Here is a 23,684-nt window from a genome sequence, read left to right on the forward strand (position 1 = left end):
ATACATTTTGAGACCTTGCACGCTGTGCTAATTTGACCGTCTGGCCTAGCTGTCCTGCAACTCTTTTGTTTTTTGTAACACATTTTTGGACTGCTACGGTCCTGCCAGATAACAGCTGTTGCGATGTCGTTGCCTGCTGCGGATTCTCGTCCTCCTCTTCTGAGCTATTGGCAGCAGCACCCTCTTCCACCAATGGATGCCAATCTGGGTCAACAACTGGGTCATCCATCACCTCCTCTTCAATTTCATGTGCAACTTCCTCTGTGTCACCGTGTAAGGTGCTATAGTATGCGGGAAGGGGCACCTGAGTTTCATCAGGGTCTGATTCTGCCTCAGTACACTGCGAGGACAATGTAGTGCTCTGAGTGAATGTACCAGCAGAAAAATCTAGCAGTGGCTGTGCATCAGTGCACTCCATGTCAGATTCATCTTGGACTGAGGAATTCACCATTTGACTTGCTAACCCAGGCATGGTATGTGAAAAAAGCTCCATGGAGTAATCGGTAGTGTGGCCTGCCACATACTTCACTTTTGGTAGGGGTGAAGGACACAAGTAAAGGTGTTGTTCCTGACCAGGAGCCTCCACTGACGACTCAGTGCTTTTATTTTTTGAAACTTCAGAAGAGGAGGCGAGAGAGCTGGAGACTGTGTCAGCAATGTAAGCCAAAACTTGTTCCTGAAGCTCCGGCTTTAAAAGTGGTTTACCTACTCCCAGAAAAGAGAGCCTTTGAGGCCTTGTGGAGCCAGAAGATGATGCAAGCTCAACACCTCCTGCCTTAGGTGCTATTGTGCTTTTGCCACTACCAAGAGATGCAACACCACCACCACCACCATCGGGACCAGCTGGCAACCCCTGCCCACTTCCATGGTGTCTTCCACCATACTGTCACATGGACCCGTCCTGTGTGACGCGACCAGCAGGCCGGTAACTAAAACAACAGGATGCGGCACGTGATACTGTCCTGTGTGACATGGCTCACAGGCCGGTAACTAAAACAACAAGACAAGGGGTAGGGAAACAGTTACAATGGTGGGCCCTGCAATACGGAAAGGGGACGTGGAGACCTCCTGCACTCCCCTGAGCCAGTGTCCCTAACGCTCCTAACGTTCCCTATGCCTGTTCCGCACCGGGCGCCAATCACGAACCTGTCGCCCTAGCACACCCTACACCTATCCCTTGCTAGGGTGCTGGGTGGTGCAGGCACTGGCCCCACCGCTGTACTAATACACACTAAGGAGAAAACAGAAACGGGGAAACACAACTTAGCTTTACTCTGTTGCACTTGCTTCTGGCAACAGAGTCCACCACCAGCATGCAGCTCTCCTCCTGAATCGCTGCCACCAAGCTCTGTCAGAGCTAAGGAAATCCCCTATGACTCCTTTCACACCAGGGTCTGTCAGAGCTGCTCTCCAGCTCCTTCCTTCATCAAGGATGGTTGAAATGAACACTATCACCAACACTGATTGCAACACCTGTGACTCTTTTATAGCAGAACCAGCAATCACACCTGCATAATAATCATGTGCACTTAACTAAAGAATCTAGAGTGCAATGATGCACACCACCATCGGGGGTAAACTTAGAACAAACGACACCACAGTGCAATAATCCTAATGGCCACCGGGGGGGGGGGGCAAAAACCAACCTTAAGCACAGCTTAGGAAAAAAAAAAAAGGTTACCTGTGCTTTTTATATGTTGTAATCCACCATGGATCATGACACATACTTCCTCATTTTTGTGAAAATGTACCCAAAATAGCACCTGGTATATGGTACTGTAAAACAAGGTAGAAGGTGTATCTACTATTGGTGAGAATTTGAATCTCACTATAGATTTGATGACGCTGAACTATTGTCTCAGGCCCAGCAGAGATTACACCTCAATGTAACAGGCTGAAATTGGATGGTGTATGACAAGGTGGAGGGTGTTATGAATGGGTCACCGAGGAGAAAAAAGCAAAACAAGTTAAGTCACAGAAAACCAGAGAGGTTGGTAACTATGCAGATTGCAGATCCCTGATCCTACCACACAACTAGCAGCAGCCGTGGAGCGTACCTACGATGTTCCTAGACGCTTCGTCACAGCCGGAGGACTAAATAAGCTTGAAGTATGAAAAGGGGAAAACTAACTGCCCCAGAGCAGACCCCAAAGGAATAGATAGCCCCCACACATGTATTGACGGTGAAACAAGATCAAAGCACAAACAGGCAGGAAAATAGGCTGAGCAAACGATGGGGCCCAATCTAACTAGAAAGGAAAGGAAAGGAAAGACACTGTCTGCAACCTGCAAAAAAACCTACAAAAATAATGTCCAACACTTCTGATAGCAAAATTAACCCTGAAGTCACTAGACTTCTCCCACTATATGAGCACTCTGAAATATTCTGAGACAGAGCAAAAAGAGACCAAACTAGTAAGGGACAAAAAGCAAATTGGCAAAATACTGATAAATAAGAGTGGAAATTCAGCACAGCCCCCAGCCGGGGCTGGCTGATCACACAAAAAAAAACTGAATAGACCAACAAAATCAAGTGTGAACATTAGGAGACAAACTTAGCTTTAGATGACTGGAACAGAGCTGAAAACCAAGAGCTGACAAGCCAGAAGGAATCACCAGCAACTGAATAGGGCGTCGGCTGTCTTAAATCCAATCTGAGACTCCTGAGGTCCAATCGTCATCCTCATTCTCAGGTGGCAGATCTCCACCGATCAAATCAGCCTCACTACCTCCTGTTACCACCAGAGGGAGTCTGGAAGGAGAACTCACAACTGGTGAACCAGAGAATGAACTCACAACAGGAGGGTGTCTATAGGATTGGTGAGAATTTGAATCTCACTATAGATTTGAGGACGCAGAACTATTGTCTCAGGCCCAGGAGAGATTACACCTCAATGTAACAGGCTGAAATTGGATGGTGTATGACAAGGTGGAGGGTGTCTATAGGATTGGTGAGAACTTGAATCTCACTATAGATTTGAGGATGCAGAACTATTGTCTCAGGCCCAGGAGAGATTACACATCAATGTAACAGGCTGAAATTGGATTGTGCATGACAAGGTGGAGGGTGTCTATAGGATTGGTGAGAATTTGAATTTGAATCTCACTATAGATTTGAGGACACAGAACTATTGTCTCAGGCCCAGGAGAGATTACACCTCAATGTAACAGGCTGAAATTGGATGGTGTATGACAAGGTGGAGGGTGTCTATAGGATTGGTGAGAATTTGAATCTCACTATAGATTTGAAGACGCAGAACTATTGTCTCAGGCCCAGGAGAGATTACACCTCAATGTAACAGGCTGAAATTGGATTGTGTATGACAAAGTGGAGGGTGTCTATAGGATTGGTGAGAATTTGAATCTCACTAGAGATTTGAGGATGCTGAACTATTGTCTCAGGCACAGGAGAGATTACACCTCAATGTAACAGGCTGAAATTGGATGGTGAATGACAAGGTGGAGGGTGCCTATAGGATTGGTGAGAATTTGAATCTCACTATAGATTTGAGGACTCAGAACTATTGTCTCAGGTCCAGGAGAGATTACACCTCAATGTAACAGGCTGAAATTGGATGGTGTATGACAAGCTGGAGGGTGTCTATAGGATTGGTGAGAATTTGGATCTCACTAGAGATTTGAGGACGCTGACAATGATGCTCTCAGTCCAAGTATGGACGCAGGCAGCCTAATAAGCAGGACTGCTGCACACACAGAAGGGTGGAAAAATGAACGCTTGGTAACTGTGCAGAAAAGAGGAAGAAAAGTATTTTTGCTTTTAAAAAAGCAGTTTGCACAGCAGTGTGCAAACAGCAATGCAGTTATCAGGGAGCCTTATAAGGCAGCCTAATAACCAACAGAGCTGATGCACCAAAATAGAGCCTCCCCTTGCACTGCACACAAAGTGTTGTGTTGTAAGTGGAAATTGCTACCAGCAGAAGCAGTTTTTTTGGTTCTTCTTCTCTGCCTAATGCTCTCCCTACAGAATCAGCAGCAGCAACCTCTCCCTAATGCTAAGATCGGCAGAAGTAAGATGGCGGTCGGCGTGCACGCCCTTTTATAGCCTCTGTGACGCCACACAAAGCCAGCCAATCACTTGCATGCCCTTCTCAAAGATAGTGGTGACTGCTGCCTATGTCATCGCATTGCCCACAATGTGCGTCCTCCATCATTGGCTGAAAAAGGGCGCTGGAAGCATCTTTTGAAACGCGACTTTGGCGCTCTGGTCGACTTCAGCGAAAGTCGGCGACTTTTGAATATGACCGACCCGTTTCGCTCAACTCTACATATGCAAAAAGATGAGTACAACCAGAAAAATAACTGGTTTAAATACAGTGGGGCAAAAAAGTATTTAGTCAGTCAGCAATAGTGCAAGTTCCACCACTTAAAAAGATGAGAGGCGTCTGTAATTTACATCATAGGTAGACCTCAACTATGGGAGACAAACTGAGAAAAAAAAATCCAGAAAATCACATTGTCTGTTTTTTTTTCATTTTATTTGCATATTATTGTGGAAAATAAGTATTTGGTCAGAAACAAAATTTCATCTCAATACTTTGTGATATATCCTTTGTTGGCAATGACAGAGGTCAAACATTTTCTGTAAGTCTTCACAAGGTTGCCACACACTGTTGTTGGTATGTTGGCCCATTCCTCCATGCAGATCTCCTCTAGAGCAGTGATGTTTTTGGCTTTTCTCTTGGCAACACGGACTTTCAACTCCCTCCAAAGGTTTTCTATAGGGTTGAGATCTGGAGACTGGCTAGGCCACTCCAGGACCTTGAAATGCTTCTTACGAAGCCACTCCTTCGTTGCCCTGGCGGTGTGCTTTGGATCATTGTCATGTTGAAAGACCCAGCCACGTTTCATCTTCAATGCCCTTGCTGATGGAAGGAGGTTTGCACTCAAAATCTCACGATACATGGCCCCATTCATTCTTTCATGTACCCGGATCAGTCGTCCTGGCCCCTTTACAGAGAAACAGCCCCAAAGCATGATGTTTCCACCACCATGCTTTACAGTAGGTATGGTGTTTGATGGATGCAACTCAGTATTCTTTTTCCTCCAAACACGACAAGTTGTGTTTCTACCAAACAGTTCCAGTTTGGTTTCATCAGACCATAGGACATTCTCCCAAAACTCTCTCTCCCAAATGCTCTCTAGCAAACTTCAGACGGGCCCGGACATGTACAGGCTTAAGCAGTGGGACACGTCTGGCACTGCAGGATCTGAGTCCATGGTGGCGTAGTGTGTTACTTATGGTAGGCCTTGTTACATTGGTCCCAGCTCTCTGCAGTTCATTCACTAGGTCCCCCCGCGTGGTTCTGGGATTTTTGCTCACCGTTCTTGTGATCTTTCTGACCCCACGGGGTGGGATTTTGCGTGGAGCACCAGATCGAGGGAGATTATCAGTGGTCTTGTATGTCTTCCATTTTCTAATTATTGTTCCCACAGTTGATTTCTTCACTCCAAGCTGGTTGGCTATTGCAGATTCAGTCTTCCCAGCCTGGTGCAGGGCTACAATTTTGTTTCTGGTGTCCTTTGACAGCTCTTTGGTCTTCACCATAGTGGAGTTTGGAGTCAGACTGTTTGAGGGTGTGCACAGGTGTCTTTTTATACTGATAACAAGTTTAAACAGGTGCCATTACTACAGGTAATGAGTGGAGGAAAGAGGAGACTCTTAAAGAAGAAGTTACAGGTCTGTGAGAACCAGAAATCTTGATTGCTTGTTTCTGACCAAATACTTATTTTCCACCATAATATGCAAATAAAATGAAAAAAAAACAGACAATGTGATTTTCTGGATTTTTTTTTCTCAGTTTGTCTCCCATAGTTGAGGTCTACCTATGATGTAAATTACAGACGCCTCTCATCTTTTTAAGTGGTGGAACTTGCACTATTGCTGACTGACTAAATACTTTTTTGCCCCACTGTATATATACAACTTCACGATAAATATGTGAAGTAATACACTTCAAGTTAACAAGGATCACATATATGTACAAAATCAATACATATGCAAAAAGATGTATACAACCAGAAAAAAGTGTGCATACAATACCAAAGGAGAGGGTTCAACAGCATTCATAATGGGCAGAAAAGAAGCAGTTTCTCTGATAATAAACTGATTTTTTCTTGCAAAGGGAATAAAGGAAGATTATCCCTAAACAGGGATTTTAGCTACATAGGTCAGATATAAGAGACTCAGCAATTATGGATGCCCAACAGCTATGGTATATGAACAAAATAAGTTCATATGAATGTATGTATACTCTAGGATCATTATATGCCCCAGAGTAAACAAATCAGGCCAGCAGCGCCACAGGATGGAGAGAACCTGAGTGTGGGATGAGCTCCCATGCGTTTCGCCACACACAGGTGGCTTCCTCAGGGAAAAGATAGCATGTCATGTTTGCCATTTTGAACATATATCTATATATATCATTGCTGAATAATTGAGATGTGACTCACCTGCAGGATGGAGGAGAGAGAGTCAGTATTCATGGTGCGCTGTGCTGCTCGTGGAGAACGCTGGGTGTGGCCATCTTGTGTGTAAAAACGACCCACAATAAAGTTCAGTTCAGGAGCTTATTGCACATGCGCTGGCGCCATTGTCGCAAATATGAACAGAGCGTTGCTTGGCGTGCTGTGCTGCACGTGGAGAACGCTGGACGCGGCCATCTTGTGTGCAATAACAACCCACAATAAAGTTCAATTCAGGAGCTTAATGCGCATGCGCTGGCGCCATAGTCACAAATATGAACAGAGCGCCGCTGCCATCTTGTGTACAAAGAGCAAAATAATAAAGTTTTGCTCAGATGTTAACTGTGCAAGCGTCAGTCCTCTTATACAGAGATAAATAAATAGGCAAAGTTCACAAACGAAGCTTACTGCGCATGTGTGGATGCCATGGATGCAAATATGGAGTCGCGGACATCTTTTGTGAAGAAGAGCACATCAATAAATTCTTCATTCAGATATCTGCTAAGCATGCGTCAGTCGTTTTATATATAAACATAGCACCGCAGTAAAGTCCTATTAGGTATATTTTTTGAATTTTTCAAATTTTGAATTTTAAATACACCTGCGTCAACTGATGTATATAGATCTATTTAAGTGCTATTTTATATTATGATGGGTGACTCGTAAAAGACATTTTAGAGTTTCAAAAATTTTTCTTTAATATTGGTGAGGGGCCTGACCCCTGTGTGTGGTGCTGCAGCTCATCCTAAGCTCGGAGACTTAGGCTACTTTCACATTTCCGTTCTTTTAATTCGGCGGGCTGTGGCAAAAAATTGTCAAACCGGACTGGTAGAAGCCGCAGCCCGCCGGATCATCTGTTTAGGCCGGAGACGGTGCAGGAGAGGGAGAGAGAGTCTTTGGGCTTGCGCTCTGCAGAAAAGCGGTCCGGCGCTGTCAAAAAACCTTGCAGGGAACGTTTTTTGCAGACGCCGGACAGGCATTTTTTGCCGTATCCGGCAAAAGCCGGACACGCCGCATGGCCATCAGGCGCAATGTGGCGATAATGCAAGTTTACCGGAAAAATGCCGGATCCGGTGGCAACCGGCGCCGGATCCGGTTTTTACATTTTTCGCTGCATCGCGCCTGATGCTTAAAAACGGAAATGTGAAAGTAGCCTTAGCTGTAGTACCACACAAGGCTACAAGTCTATTTGCTCTGAATGATGCATGGTAGCGTTCCAAAGACTTCGCCATTTTTCACAATTGGAGAGAGGATGTTTGCAGCAGCCTCCTGTGAGCTGGAGCTGTTGGCAAGGAAAGAGAAAGAAAGAATGATCAATTGTTCAGAAGGAAGATAGATAAGAACGGAACGTGAGGAGAGAGACGGGGGACGAGGGCTAGTGCAGAGCCCTTCCCTAAGTTTAATGCGCCAAGGCCAGGCACCGGTATCCAATGCTGTGTGTGCAGTGGCGTAGCAACTGTTTGTGGCGCCCGGGGCGGTCGAAAAATTTGCCGCCCCTTTGGTCGCTGATAATCCGGAAGAATCCGAAGAGCCCACACTACACTCAAAGATCTAATTTTTAGTCTACTACTAACTCTGCTGTTATTATTTCTAAATTTCTAGACTTTCATCTTCTTGCAGTTCTCTCTCTCTCTATATATATATATGTGTATGTATTAGCGTGATGACCCTACTGAACCTCCACCACTGCCCTGCCGAGAGCTGCACCATAAAACAGTGTAAGGAGACCCACGTGTCCTCCCCCTGCACAGACCCACAGTACACCTCCTACAGAGCCCTCATGTTCTCCCCTTGCACAGCCCCCCTCCCCGTGTACCCCCCTGCACAGCCCCTCCATGTCCTCCCCTACACAGCCTCCCGATGTACCCCCCAGCACAGCCCCCCATGTCCTCCCCTGCACAGCCCCCCATGTCCTCCCCTACACAGCTTCCCCATGTACCCCCCTGCACAGTCCCCCATGTCCCTCCTACAGAGCCCCCCCATGTCCTCCCCTGCACAGCCCCCCATGTCCTCTCCCTACAGAGCCCCCCCATGTCCTCCTCTGCACAGCCCCCCATGTCCTCTCCCTACAGAGCCCCCCCATGTCCTCCTCTGCACAGCCCCCCATGTCCTTTCCCTACAGAGCCCAACTCTTTTGCATAATATCAGCTATATGAAGATGTAGGCAATCCAACTCCAAGGATTAGGGAGCCTCAACTTTAGAATTAGTAAATGGGGGAGAGGGAGTAATTACCTAGATGCCGCCCCCTGTAGCATAACATTACATGATGGAATGAAATTCAAGGGGCAATCACATACTGCGGTGTCTCCCTCCCCTCACAGACATCATGGGCAGGCTGGGCAGCGCTTCCCGCCGTCCCCCTCACTCACCGGCTCCTGTGTCCCGGGATCCGCTCCTCCTGCGTCACCTCAGCCACACGCCACGTGTTCTTCTGGCAGCTCCGACCGAACAACCAGCCCCGAGCGGCCAACACCTCCGCCCAGCACCGGCTCAGGAGCGGAAAGCAGCCGGGGCTCCGAGTCTGAGTCCAGCAAGGCAGTGGCGTAGAAGGTAGAAAGCGCCTGCACTGTGCCTCCGCGGAGTCCGCGCTGTTCTCCCAGTCAGAGGAGAGGAATTGAATTGCTGCTGCCGCGCCGCCCCCACACACGTGCCGCCTGGGGCGGACCGCCCCCCCCGCCCCCCCCACGCTACGCCACTGTGTGTGTGATACTAATGATCCTGCAGCAGAAACCGGAGGAATAGAAGTTGTGACCACTCTATTCCCACCAAAGACTCGAAGACACAGCGGCAATCCTATGTGTGAGCTGGGACATGATTGATGGAGTCCCCGAAGCAGGCTACAGCCACCTGTCATACGAGTGGAGTTATAAGTAACATCAAGAAGGAGGAACCTGAGTGTAATTCTGATATACAAGTACTTCAGATTAGCGGTAGAAAGGAGATGTTCAGGAAAGGCACACGAAAGGGAGGGCTGGAAGGGTGTCTTCCATCTGCCTGGGAGTTGGCTGTGCCCCTGACCTGGAGGCTGCGGCACTGAAGCGGGCACCTATCTGTGCCAGAAATGTGAGTAAAAGCATTGGAACTGCACTCAGCTGTGTCATTGCCTTCTTCCTGCGCCAACCTACTCAGCACTGCTACATCTCTGTGCCTAACACTACACCATCTACCTCAACACCTATTACTACTGCCCTGGGACTACAGCTCTAACTGTGGAGAGATATTCCATCTTTGCTGCCTTATACCATTTGTCCCAGAAGATCTGCACCGCAGCGTCGGCTTAACACCTTCATTGCCGAGCACCACAGGTGGCGTCACAAATCATCTATCTATAAACTTTATTCAGCTTCAATTCCACCTCTTTTACATGGACACCCAGAGCCACGGACCGGGTCACCGCCACCGCGACACATCCCTTTGAGACACCGGCTCGGTACCGAGTAATCACATAGCCCTGGGGGTGATCCACTGACAGCTGACGTCAGCCACAGCGCGCACGTCGCCGGCATCTGACGTCACTGTCAGTCGCCGGCTAGTGCGTGCTTCAGCAGCGTGGAGGGAGCGTGAGCATTGCTGCTGCAGCGCGGCCAGGTATGAAGAACTTGGTTTTTTTTGTTTTTTTAAATTGAAATCGGAGATCCGGGGGGGGTCCAGGGCAGAATGCAGACATGGGGGCAGATTGCAGACTTGGGGACAGAATGCAAGACATGATGGGGGCAGTATGCTGGACATGGGGGCAGATTGCAGACATGGGGCAGAATGCAGACATGATGGGGGCAGAATGCTGGACATGGGGGCAGATTGCAGACATTACGGGGGCAGAATGTTGGACATGATGGGGACAGAATACAAGACATGATGGGGGCAGAATGCAAGACATGATGGGGCAGAATTCAGAAATGATGGGGTAGACTGTGAGACATGGGGGCAGAATGCAGACATGGGGGCAGAATGAAGACATGATGGGGCAGAATGCAGACATGGGGGCAGAATGCAGACATGATGGGGGCAGAATGCTGGACATGGGGGAAAATGCAGACATGATGGGGCAGAATGCAAGACATGATGGGGCAGACTGTGAGACATGGGGGCAGAATGCAGACATGGGGCAGAATGCAGACATGATGGGGCAGAATGCAAGACATGATGGGGGCAGAATGCAAGACATGATGGGGCAGAATGCAAGACATGATGGGGCAGAATGCAAGACATGATGGGGCAGAATGCAGACATGATGGGGCAGAATGCAGACATGATGGGGCAGAATGCTGGACATGGGGGCAGAATGCAGACATAGAGGCAGAATGCAGACATGATGTGGCAGAATGCAAGACATGATGGGGGCAGAATGCAAGACATAATGGGGGCAGAATGCAAGGCATGATGGGGGAAGAATGCGAGACATGGTAGAAGAATAGGACAGTGAGACACAGGAAGGGGCAGAATGTGAGACACAGGAGGGGGCAGGATGGGAGACACATGGTGCAGAATCATGGGGCAGGATGGAGACAGATAGGGTGATCATATGGGGCACAATGGATACTCATGAGGGTGGGATGGGAGAACATATAGCTGAAGCCAGGAATGAGATACATGGGGGTCAGGATGGGGGATATTATTACCATAGGGGCTAATTAAGGGATATTATTACTGCAGTGATGTAATTATTTTATTTTTTGAGTATACTGGTTTAAATGGGGGAAGGTCCTGTTACTGTGTAGAGTGACACTATGTTGCCTTTTTTTTTTCATGTGATGTAATGTAGAAGTTGGGAAAAAGATAAGTAAAGTGTTCTGCAAGTGGAGCTCTAGATAACTGTGTTATTTCCTGCAGAGACGAGCCCTGGCTGGAAGTCGTGATGGCGGTCTGTGCTGGATGAAAGATGAAAAGCTAAGATGAAGGACTTCACCTAGATACATCACTGGTGAGTTAGTGTGTTACCTATACACTGACACTATACACTGTATACTATATACAGAGGTCCTGTGTATAATGTCACCAGTGATCACTGTATTACCTGTACATTATATACAGAGCTACTGTGTATAATGACATTGATCACTGTATTACCTGTACACAGACACTGCATACTAACTACAGATCTCCTGTGTATAATGGCACTTATGGTGATAGTATTGTGTTTTTTTTATCACTGATCAGTATTGTAGTATTCAGTCACTATGTGGTGGTAATATGTGGTCTGGACATGGTGTTACGGTATTTGTCCCTTGTATGTGTTATTATTTGGTCACTTTGTGGTTGTAATATGTAGTCTGGTCATGGTGCGGTGGTATTTCTTCCTTGTATGTGATATTATTCTTTCACTATGGTAGTAATATGTGGTCCGGTCATGGTGGGGCGGTATTTATTCCTTGTATGTAATATTATTGATATACCCAAATTGTATTGCATATTTTAACAAATATTTAATAGGTTACAGTAGATTAGAGCACGGCCAAAAGTGTCTACAGTGTTGTGATGGCGGCTTAAAAAATCTTTTGGCCAAAACAAAAGCTGCTGGCTATATGTGTGATCTGGTGATGGGAACTGTTAATGTGTGATTGGTGAGAAGTGGAGTTTTTCCAAGAGAGAGCGGTGGGGCTGTGGACAGTTTGAGGGGTGGAGCCTGGGCGTAGTCTAAAGGGGGCCCCCAAAATTTTGCCAGTATGGGAACCCAAAATTCCTAGTGGCAGCCCTGCACGTTCCAACTCCAGTGTCTCTTATGTAATGTATATGAATTTCCCACTGTGAGAAGACCGGCAGTGTAATGTACGGTACATTTGTGTTAAGAACAACTTACTGCTGCAAGTTCTTTACAAAACTTATCATCATAAAGAGTCAACTGTGCCCCAGGCCAATGCAAACCTGGAAAAGCAATTGTGAGTAGCAACATTAATAATACCATATAAAATCACACATCTCAAAGAAAAGCCGTTCCAGCCATCACATTAGGGGAGAGTTAACTAGTTGTTTGACTAAATATAGCATGATCACTTTTAAGCTGATAATTTTGTGTGGCCCCCAAATGATGATATAAATATCCAAACGGCTCTTGGCACAAGAAAGGTTCCCCGGAAATGATGAGCGAGCGTGCTCAAATAAGGTGTTACCTGAGCATTCTCGTGAGTGTCTTTGGCATGCTCTAATACTATGTTTAAGTCCTCGCGGCTGCATGTCTCATGGCTGTTCGACAGCCACCACACATGCAGGGATTGCCTATTTGATAGACAATCCCTGCATGGGTTGTGGCTGTTGAACAGCCATGAGAAATGCAACTCAGAAGGTGCGAAAAATACTGGAACTTTCAGGATTTATATGTCAGTTCTGGTCAGCTACGCCAATAGGAGCATAGGATAGGCGGGGCATGGTCATGGCCTCCCGTCAAATTCATCATAAGCTGGCTGGTGTACATGTCTGGCAGCAGCACACGCTGGACACATCTGATTCCTCTGTCAAATACATTGTCCCCATTCTATCTCACTGCATTGGGTGATATCTGACTATTTAGATTAAACTACTGTTTACAATATATGGAGGAATAAAGCAAAGAATATTTTAGGCATTTGGAGGACAGACATCTCAGCTCACTCTCCCATAAACAGGAGCGCTCGCTTGGCCGAGGACTCTTGTGTTCTCTACGAGAAAGCCACCGAGTGACAAGTTGTCCAGTAGCTTATCTCAGGAAAAACAATATGACTGACAGTACGAAATAAGACATGTGTGATGAAAATCTCTTCCATACACATTATTAGACTGCAGGCCGAAACCCATCAAGTTCAACAAACTTTTGTCTATTGTGCTTTGGGGCCTTAATGGGCAAGACGAGTGGTTAAACAAAGGTCAATACATAGGCTTATCAAGGCAATAAGCCAGAATACTGGTTATATAAAGGACAAAAAAACACATAAGAATCCCATAGCATGATCAGGAATATATAGTTTATGTTAGACAAAGAACACTGGAGTGCAGCCTAACTGAAGCCTACCCTTGTTGGATGAAATCTGGGTGCTATAAGATACACCATGGGTCTTTCACAGATGAAATCATGGAGGATGATTATAATGTATTATTTTTTTCTGTGCCCTGTTGATATACTACATACATATCTTGTATGTAACTTTTGATATGCCTTAAAAAGCCTTAAAAAGAGGGGGTGTAAAGGGGGGGTACTGTCACGCTGCTCTCACCTGGGGGCGGGACCTCGGGCACGATGACACCACTTCCGCTACCACGAACACTACGGGGGTCCCGTCCGGTGCGCACACGCACCTCTCGTACCTAGTCCCATGGCTGCGCAGTGTTCGTGGTGTGCACACGCGCTCTTCTCTGCTCTGTCTCCAGTCTGTTCCTCTCTATGGTCCTGGAGGACCTGACCCAGAAGTCCAAGCACTCATGCCCTATATCAGGTAACCTCTTCCTATGGGAGTTGCCTGATTATTGTTGTGCTTCCTGGCTTGGTCTGTTTGGTCCTTGCCTGGCTGTGCACTGTATTCGGGTCCTCTGTCTTGTGCTCTGTTATGCCTTCTGGCACATGCTCTGTTCCTGTACTCAGCCTTGTGCTCCGCTCTGTCTCTGCCTTGTGCTCTGCTGTGCTTCCCAGCGCATGCTCTGCTCCTGCACTGTGTTCTGTCGTGCCTCTTGGCCCACGTTCTGCTCCGTGCTCTGTCGTGCTTCTTAGCACACCTTCTGCCTAGCCTGGCACTCAGGCGTTCTCTCTGCGCATGCTCTGTCTAACTCTATACTCTGGCGTGCCCCTTTGCATGCACGCTGCTTTGCTCGCACCAAGATGTGCTTGACTGTGCACGCTATACGTGCTTTCGTGTACCCGCCTTCCACTATCCTGTATCTAACGCACTCCTGTGTACACGCCTTGTATTGTCCTATACTCTACGTGTCCCTGTGTCCACACTTTGCACACTCCCTGTTGCTAGACACACTCACTCATGTCTCCTGTGAGCCGGCCACCTGGTTCCAGCAGTCGTGGTACCTCACCCCCTTGAGCTTGTCCCTGACACTCCCTGTATAGGGGGTGGTCCTCACTAGGTCAGCTCACCCTAGGTTGGTTGGTGCCATGACCCAGAGGGTCCACTCCAGGAGTCGACACAAGAGGGAGGCAATGTCACCGTGGTAACTGGACTCTGGGGTGCCACACTTGCTTTAAAGGAGTTGTAATCTGCAAAAAGGAGGGAGGGGAAAACCTGAACAGGAAGACGCGAGGAGTGAGCCAGGTGAGGAACACATGGACTATGAATGCTCCTGGACTGTCGGAGCTGTGGTAATTGGACCGTTAAGTTTTAAAAGGACTTCTTCTGTCTGGACACCTGTAGCAGGAATGGACTGGCCAATGGGCCTGGAATGTTGTAATGTTGTAAGTAAGCACGATGTGGGTCCGGGTCCCAGGACCAAGGGGACCGGGGTTAGTTAAACCCATGTTTAGACAGAAACTTGGACACACTGCCAGAGGTCCCTAAGGAGAGGGATCGAGGTCAGTTGGACCCATGTTTAAGGAAAAAGGAACTTGGACATTCTGTGTCGGTGTCCCTAGGAAAAGGCACTGGGGCCATGAGGACCCATGCTTGCAAAGGTACTTAGACACGCTGTGTCATGGTCCCCATGGTGAAGAGACAAGGGTCGAGCGGACTCGCAGTACTAAACGGTCAACCCAAGGGTCATGTCAGGTTATTAGGGCCTGTGCCCATGCGTCTTCAGGCAAATATGTATTGTTGGCCAAAGGGCCAGGTTAACATAAAGACTTGGACCCGTTTTTCCAGGGTTCCAACCGAATGGAACCGGGGTCACGGTTGGCCAACAAGAAGCACTGGACCAGGAGTGAATTGATTTTATGTGTATTCAAAGTAGAAAAATGCTAATTTTTAAAGGTGATTTTATGCATGTCTGAATAACTCAGTATCTTACTGATATTATGTGATCGGGGACAACCATATTTTAGGATGGAAGAATGTAAAAGTGCGACAGAAGCTGTCATGCGAATCTCCCCCCTAGTGTTTTATATACATACAATTAATGTGTGGTGATGTAAATGATGCTTACATGTACCTTACTAAAATTAATGTGGCTGTTATATTGTATAAGGGTTTTGCATCTAATTTTGTGTTTTGATATTGTTACAAGATTAGGGAAAGATTTGTATAACAAAACATAATATCGGACCAAAAATAGACAAATGTATATGTGCAGCCCCCTGAGGAAGCCCATGTGAAACGCGCATTGGGGCTGTATGGTGTGACCACTTACAAGGATTTACTCGAGTGAGACTATTTTTTAGTATTGGACTTTTTATTTGAGGCTCTTCTGGGTATATATATATATATATATATATATATCAAAGTGGCATTATGCTTCATGTCTTTTATTGCACCCAGATTGACATATACATTTGTCTATTTTTGGTCGGATATTATGGTTTCAATATTCCCGGTCCTTATATTATTGTAATTGTGTCGGACCTTATGTTCTTGTGTCCTTCACTTTGTTATATTCTTTATATAGCGTTTTATAACAGATTATGTAACGGATATTTAATACATTTAATACGATTTATATAAGGTGCTTTGTACTCCTTTGGTCTTTTTGTATACAACTGTTAGTTGTAGTATACCTTTTATTTGTGGTTATTGCTTTTTAACCCTTTTTTCTGGAATTTTATTCATAAGATTAGGGAAAGATGTAGACGATAAGATAAGAGGTTACCTATAAATTAGGATAGGATTGGGTTTAATATAGTGGGGACCAACAGAGTCAGGAAACTAGGGTGCCAGTAGTTAAAGTAGGGGATTTCCAAGTTGGAAGGGGCAGGAGTGAGTTTGTCAGAGGGACACTTCCTCATTCTCAGTCAGTCAGTGGGAGCAGTGAACAGTAGTGTATTATAGTTGTAATATTAAGAAAGTGCTAGAGAGTGACCCGGAAGTAGGCAAAACAGGCAAGAGGACCACACAGTACAGAAAAGCACAGAACGCTTGGGAAAAGCAGAATGCGGTCGGTCGCCACTTGGTACAACGGTATACCTTAGAGAATCCGTGGTCTATGCCTTGAATTAGGCCAGAGGAACCTTTTTCATCTCCCAATGAAGGGGAACCAGAGTGGGAACCAGTACAAGAAAGTGGGCGCAGGAATATGGGGACCCCAGAGCCAGGACGAGCATCTCAGAGGCTAGAGGAGCCAGCATTGAGAGGGAAAGCTCAGGCTGAGTATGGGACTGCAGAGCCAGGACGAGTATCTCAGAGGCAAGAGGAGCCAGCATCGAGAGGGAAAGCTCAAGCTGAGTATGGGACTGCAGATCCAGGAAGAGCATCTCAGAGGCAAAAGGATCCACCTTCGAGAGGGAAAGCTCAGGCTGAAAATGGGACTCCAGAGCCAGGACGAGCATCTCAGAGGCAAGAGGAGCCAGCATGGAGAGGGAAAGCTCAGGCTGAAAATGGGACCGCAGAGCCAGGACGAGCATCTCAGAGGCTAGAGGAGCCAGCATTGAGAGGGAAAGCTCAGGCTGAAAATGGGACACCAGAGAAAGGATGAGCACCCCATAGGCTAGAGGAGCCAGCATTGAGAGGGAAACCTCAGGCTGAAAATGGGACCGCAGAGCCAGGAAGAGCATCTCAGAGGCTAGAGGAGCCAACATTGAGAGGGAAAGCACAGGCTGAAAATGGGACCCCAGAGCCAGGATGAACATCTCATAGGCTAGAGGACCCAACACTGAGAGGGAAAGCTCAGGCTGAGTATGGGACCGCAGAGCCAGGATGAGCATCTCAGAGGTGAGAGGAACCAGCATTGAGAGGGAAGCTCAGACTGAGTATGGGACCGCAGAGACAGGATGAGCATTTCAGAGGCTAGAGGAGCCAGCATTGAGAGGGAAAGCACAGGCTGAAAATGGGACCCCAGAGCCAGGATGAACATCTCAGAGGCAAGAGGAGCCAGCATGGAGAGGGAAAGCTCAGGCTGAAAATGGGACCGCAGAGCCAGGACGAGCATCTCAGAGGCTACAGGAGTCAGCATTGAGAGGGAAAGCTCAGGCTGAGTATGGGACCGCAGAGCCAGGACGAGCATCACAGTGGCTAGAAGAGTCAGCATGGAGAGGGAAAGCTCAGGCTGAAAATGGGACCGCAGAGCCAGGACTAGCATCACAGCGGCTAGAGGAGCCAGCATTGAGAAGGAAAGCTCCTGCTGAGTATGTGACCGCAGCGCCAGGAAGAGCATCTCAGAGGCTAGAGGAGCCAGCACTGAGATGGAAAGCACAGGCTGAAAATTGGACCCCAGAGCCAGAACGAGCATCTCAGAAGCTAGAGGAGCCATCATTGAGAGGGAAAGCGCAGGCTGAATATGGGACCGTAGAGCCAGGACGAGCATCTCAGAGGCTAGAAGAGCCAGCATGGAGAGGGAAAGCTCAGGCTGAATATGGGACCGCAGAGCCAGGACGAGCATCTCAGAGGCTAGAGGAGCCAGCATTGAGAGGGAAAGCTCAGGCTGAGTAAGAGACCGCAGAGCCAGGACGAGCATCTCAGAGGCTAGAAGAGCCAGCATGGAGAGGGAAAGCTCAGGCTGAATATGGGACCGCAGAGCCAGGACGAGCATCTCAGAGGCTAGAGGAGCCAGCATTGAGAGGGAAAGCTCAGGCTGAGTATGAGACCGCAGAGCCAGGACGAGCATCTCAGTGGCTAGAGGAGCCAGCATTGAGAGGAAAAGCTCAGGCTGAAATATGAACATGTGCTGTACTCAGACTGCCATGGATTCTTTGTTATCAAGTAAAGTTGCATTGTTAAAGCGGAATACGGTGTCTGTTCCTAAGTGTGTGATATCGCCCGGAGACGAGACTATGAGAGCAGCAGGATCTGCAAACATGAGTTTTGTGCAATACTTCCACACCACACAACAGATGGGACATTATATTTTCTTTGCGCGGTGCCAGGATGTGGGAACACAACAGCCCCTCGCCATGACTATCACACTGGCAAACTCACATATCTATACAAGTTGATCACCAAGCATTTGAAAAACCTGACCTATAGCAATCTACTGACCCCTATATGGGCTTCATTGGAAGAAGTGGTTTTCTTAATGCGACCACGCAGTACTTTATCATGACTTGTTAGACTATACAATATTACAATAATACTATAATAATATAAATAAAATAATATATTAAAAAATAATACATTTTCACAGTCTCCCTGCCCAAACATTTCCTCACTTTATTTTTTTATCCTGCCAACACCCAACAGTTGTTTTTTTCCTTATAATTTATATTAGAAATCGCACATGTCAAATCAACCATATAAGTAAAATAAATCATTACCCATAGCAAAGAATGGTATTCCCAGCAGAGTCGAGTTATATCTTCCACCCGTTACGAAAAATATCCCTGCCGCTGTGACAATGGAGATACAAATAGTGAGTACTCCCAGTAGACCCAAGAAAGGCTTGCTACGTAGACAGTCTTTCATAGAGCTGGAGAGAGTGGCCGCCAGGAGAACCATCATAAGACTCACCACAATCATATTTCTAGACAACTCTATGGTTTTCTGAAAGTCTCTGAGCAAGCTAAATGACGTAATTGAAAACATCTGGATATCTGGATGTTCCTCTTGCAGCTGGTAAATGAGTGTGCAAAATTCATTTTCCCACTGTTTGTTAATGTGGTCTTGTATAGCAGAGCCATAGTTCTGGAGGTAGTAGGTCATTTGAATGGCTCTTGCAGACTTGACCCTTTGATCTTTGCTGTTTGGGACTTCTGCAACTCCCCCCAACTGGTGTCCAATAAAACTCTGTCTTCCATTCTGCAAAACCACAAAAAAAAGGAAATGGAATTAAAGGCCAGCAATGAAATAGGGAAGTCAGAGATCTGAGAAATATAATAACTCACTATGGGCGCTAATATTTTTGCAACCATTGAATAAAAAAAAGTTTTTAATGTCATTATTATTACTTAATTCACTTACCTTGTCTTGGCACACATGGTGTGATGCATATACAGTACTTGCCAAATATATACTGTAAGGATAAAAAATGGAAAGCAGCACTCCAGGTTTAGCCAAAAAAGTAAAGGTGCTCTTTATTAGGCTCACATGGCGTGGTGCCACGCCACATGGGCCTAATAAAGTCCACCTTTACTTTTTTGCTATACCTGGAGTGCTGCTTTCCATTTTTTTAATCTCTATCTATCAATCTATCTATCATCTATTATCTATATATTATCTATATCTATTATCTATTTTTCTATCTATTATCTATCAATAAAGAAAAAACCTGACCAGCACTTCCTAGGTGTGAACTGGTGCAAGCTGCAATACCTGCATTATATAGAAAAAGAAAGCACAGCAGCACCCTATAGGAGCCAAGATACAGATCTGGAAAAACTTAAATGACCACTGAAAAATGTTCAGTGTAGCTGATTTTTCTCTTTATAGGTATATTTTTGAGTAGAATGTAAATTGTTCTTTTATTCTATAAACTACTGACAACATGTCTCCGAATTTTCAAGCAATGTATTTTGTATTTTTTTTCTAAAAAGGAGAAATCGTCAAAATTAAATAAAAGAACCAGTGCTTTCAGATCTCAAATAAAGCTAAGAAAACAAGTTCATAATCATTTAGAAACAACAATACTAATGTTTTAACTCAGGAAGAGTTCAGAAATCAATATTTTGTGGAATAACCATGATTTTTAATCACAGCTTTCATGCGTCTTGGCATGCATTCCACCAATTTTTCACACTGCTCCTGGCGCAAAAATTAAAGCAGTTCTTTGTTTGATGGCTTGTGACTATCAATCATCCCCTTGATTACATTCCAGAGGTTTTCAATGGGGTTCAGGTCTGGAGAATGGGCTGCCTATGACAGGGTTTTGATGTGGTGGTCTCTTAATTTTTGCCAAAGCTGCATTTTCAGAAAATGAGAAATGGTCAAAAGAACAAAAAAAACCAGTGCTTTCAGACCTCAAATAATGCTAAGAAAACAAGTTCATAATCATTTAGAAACAACAATACTAATGTTTTAACTCAGGATGAGTTCCGAAATCAATATTTTGTGGAATAACCATGATTTTTAAAAACAGCTTTCATGCGTCTTGGCTGCTTTCCACCAGTCTCTCACACTGCTTCTGGGTGACCTTATGCCACTCCTGGTACAAAAATGTAAGCAGTTCTTCTTTGTTTGATGACTTGTGACTATCCATCATCCTCTTGATTACATTCCAGAGGTTTTCAATGGGGTTCAGGTCTGGAGATAGGGCTGGCCATGACAGGGATTTGATGTGGTGGTCCTTCATCCACACATTAATTGACCTAGCTGTGTGGCATGGCGCATTGTCCTGCTGGAAAAACCAGTCCTCAGAGTTGGGGAACATTGTCTGAGCAGAAGGAATCAACTTTTTTTCAGGATAACCTTGTATGCGGCTTGATTCATATGACCTTCGCAAAGATGAACCTGCCCAATTCCAGCCTTGCTGAAGAATCCCCTGAACATCACCGATCCTCCACCAAATTTCACAGTGGGTGCAAGACACTGTGGCTTGTACGCCTCTCCAGGTCTCCATCTAACCATTAGATGACCAGGTGTTGGGAAATGCTGAAAATTAGACTTATCAGAGAAGATTACCTTACTCCAGTCCTCTATGTCCAATCCATATGGTTTTTGCAAACTTCAGCCTGGCTCTCCTTTGCTTTTCACTGATGAAAGGCTTTTTTTTGAGTGTTCTGACCTCTGAATATAGGGCAAATATGTTTGCATTATGTGCTGGTTTAGTTATAGCACCATCTAGTGGTGTCTGAATTTATAGCAGTGGCTTTAATAGCTTTTATAGCCTGTGCCTTTTAATAGCAGACAGAGTGTTGCATTGTGGGTTTGAAGCAATGTATTCTGGGATGAGGAAGATGCCATTTTCTTCTGTGTATTTCATAGGACACACGTTGTTTATTTATTCTCCTGTAACTCCTCTAATTGAGTCGCTATGCTAGTAAAGCATATCTGGTAAGATTAACATCTTTTCTTGCAATGCAGTGTTGTTCAGAGAGGTTATTAACTGCATGGCAGCCAGAGCTCAGTAGATGTAATTAGACACCTGTGTATTTCATGTAAAGTTTGCATCACATTGTGTGATCATCTGCCCAACACTAACCCATATCGTTTGTATTCTTTATAGTTTTACCGCATGTTTTATACTCTTCACCAATAAACAAGTTAGTCTACCAAGAACAGTCTGCTTATTTTGGAAGATAGAAGTTTTTTATGCTGTATGCTAGCTTGCACACCGTGTCAACATGTATGAATGCAGAACATCTAGCTTTACATGACTTGAGCCCTGCCTCCAGGAGCTTGTTACGAACTGTTCTTGCTGTGCATTTCACCTCAGCTGCCATTTGCCATTCCTTTTGTAGGTCACTTGATGTCATCCTGCGGTTGTTGAGTGACATTCGACTAAGATGACAATCATCCCGGTCAGTGGAGAGTCATTTTTGCCCTCTGCCTGTCTGTAGCTTTGTTGTCCCCAATGTCTGCCGCTTGACCTTGTTGTAATGGACTGCCATCTTAGAAATGTTAAGGATGGAGGCAAAATGACGCTCACTGTATCCCTCTGCTAGTAAAGCCAGAATTGAGCCCGTCTTTTCCTCACGCAAGACTTTTCTTTTCAACACCTGTCGCATGGTTAAAAGTTATTTTTTCATTCCTATTACTTTTGGGATATTACTAGCACTTGTTTTGCCATCCAGCTTGTATTATTGCAAGAGGATTGTGAACACCACAGCAGGGTTTTTTATACTTTCTTTTGTTAAATAAGATTTGGTTCAGGTGATCACCTAATCAGAAGCACATTAAGTAGAATGAGGTGCACTCTGGTTGGAATTCAGCTGACACTGGAATGGAATGGCTGTCAGACATGGAGAGAAGCTGATTTTTATAAAACTGTGCAGTGGTCTCTTAATTTTTGCCAGAACTATATATGCAAACACTGAAAACATTTAATCTAAACTGTGTTATTATTAGTAAGATTAACTTACAAAAATGAAGGTTCTTAGCGCATAAATTGGCCAATTCATGTATGCCCCTAAACCGTGGCAAGGTGACCTCCCTCTGATGGGTCCCTCTTCTACTGTATACCTCTTGAGCTATCAGCCTACAGTTAAATGGAGGGATGTCCCCTTGCTGTAGTTGATGGGCATACAAGAATTGGCCAATTTATGTGCTAAGGACCTTCATTTTTGTATTTTTGTATATAAGGCTACTTTCACACATCCGGTGTGTGGGGTCCGGCGGCGTGTGGCGAAAAGCCGGATCCGGCCTGCAGCCGTGACACCGGATGTGTGTGCGGCCAGACGATACGGCTCGGACATTATTAAAGGAGCCGCAGGACAGAGGCAGCCAATGAGACAGCTGCTGAAAGGGAGGTGAGGGGAGGAGAGGATAGGAGAGGGGAGGGGAGGAGAGGGGAAGGGGGTGGAGAGAGAGAGACATGGGGGGTTAACATTAGTGTCCAGGCAAGAGAATCTCTCTCTCTTGCTGGGCACTTGTGGGGTTAACCCCACAGAGAGATCTCTCTCTCTCACCCAGACACTGTGAGTGTTAACCCCACAAGTGCCCGGCGAGAGAGATCTCTCACAAGTGTCCGGGTGACAGAGAGAGATCTCTCTCTCTCTCGCCGGGCACTTGTGGGGTTAACATTCACAGAGTCCGGGCATGCGCTGTTGAAAAAGCCGGTCCGGCGCTGACAAAAAACGTTGCAGGGAACGTTTTTTGCAGATGCCGGACAGCTAATTTATGCCGTGTCCGGCAACAACCGGACACGACGCATAACCATCCGGCACGATGCGGCGACCATGAAAGCTTATGGGACAAAACCGGATCCGGTGCTGGATCCGGTTATTAAAAATTTCGCCGCATCGTGCCGGATGACAAAAACCGGATGTGTGAAAGAGGCCTAATGCAGCTATCGCAGACCTAGGGAGATATATGCAATAGAATATATATATAAAAATGTGTATTCTAATATGCATTATAATACTATGATTCTACTACTATCTATCTATCTATCTCCACCCATCCATCCATCAATGCATGTAGAGAAACAAGCAAATGAAGTAAACAAAGCAAAGTTTCTTAACTCCTTCATGAATGGAGGTATTTTCGGTTTTGCGTTTCCGTTTTACGCTCCCCTTCTTCCCAGAGCTATAACTTTTTTATTTTTCTGTCAATATGGC

The 23,684-nt window shown here is 45.9% G+C and overlaps 1 protein-coding gene across 1 annotated transcript in view; it reads right to left on the reverse strand.

The window, feature by feature from the left end:
• Positions 1 to 23,684, reverse strand: part of PTCHD4 (patched domain containing 4) — a 222,008-nt gene that overhangs the window by 64,680 nt on the left and 133,644 nt on the right. Inside the window, 1 exon segment of the mRNA XM_073586590.1 lies at positions 18,789 to 19,269. Within this exon segment, the coding sequence (XP_073442691.1) occupies positions 18,789 to 19,269 (481 nt within the window).

This window comes from Dendrobates tinctorius, unplaced genomic scaffold (genome assembly GCF_039654945.1).
Source record: "Dendrobates tinctorius isolate UK_male_01 unplaced genomic scaffold, ASM3965494v1 ptg000093l, whole genome shotgun sequence".
Classification (NCBI taxonomy): domain Eukaryota; kingdom Metazoa; phylum Chordata; class Amphibia; order Anura; family Dendrobatidae; genus Dendrobates; species Dendrobates tinctorius.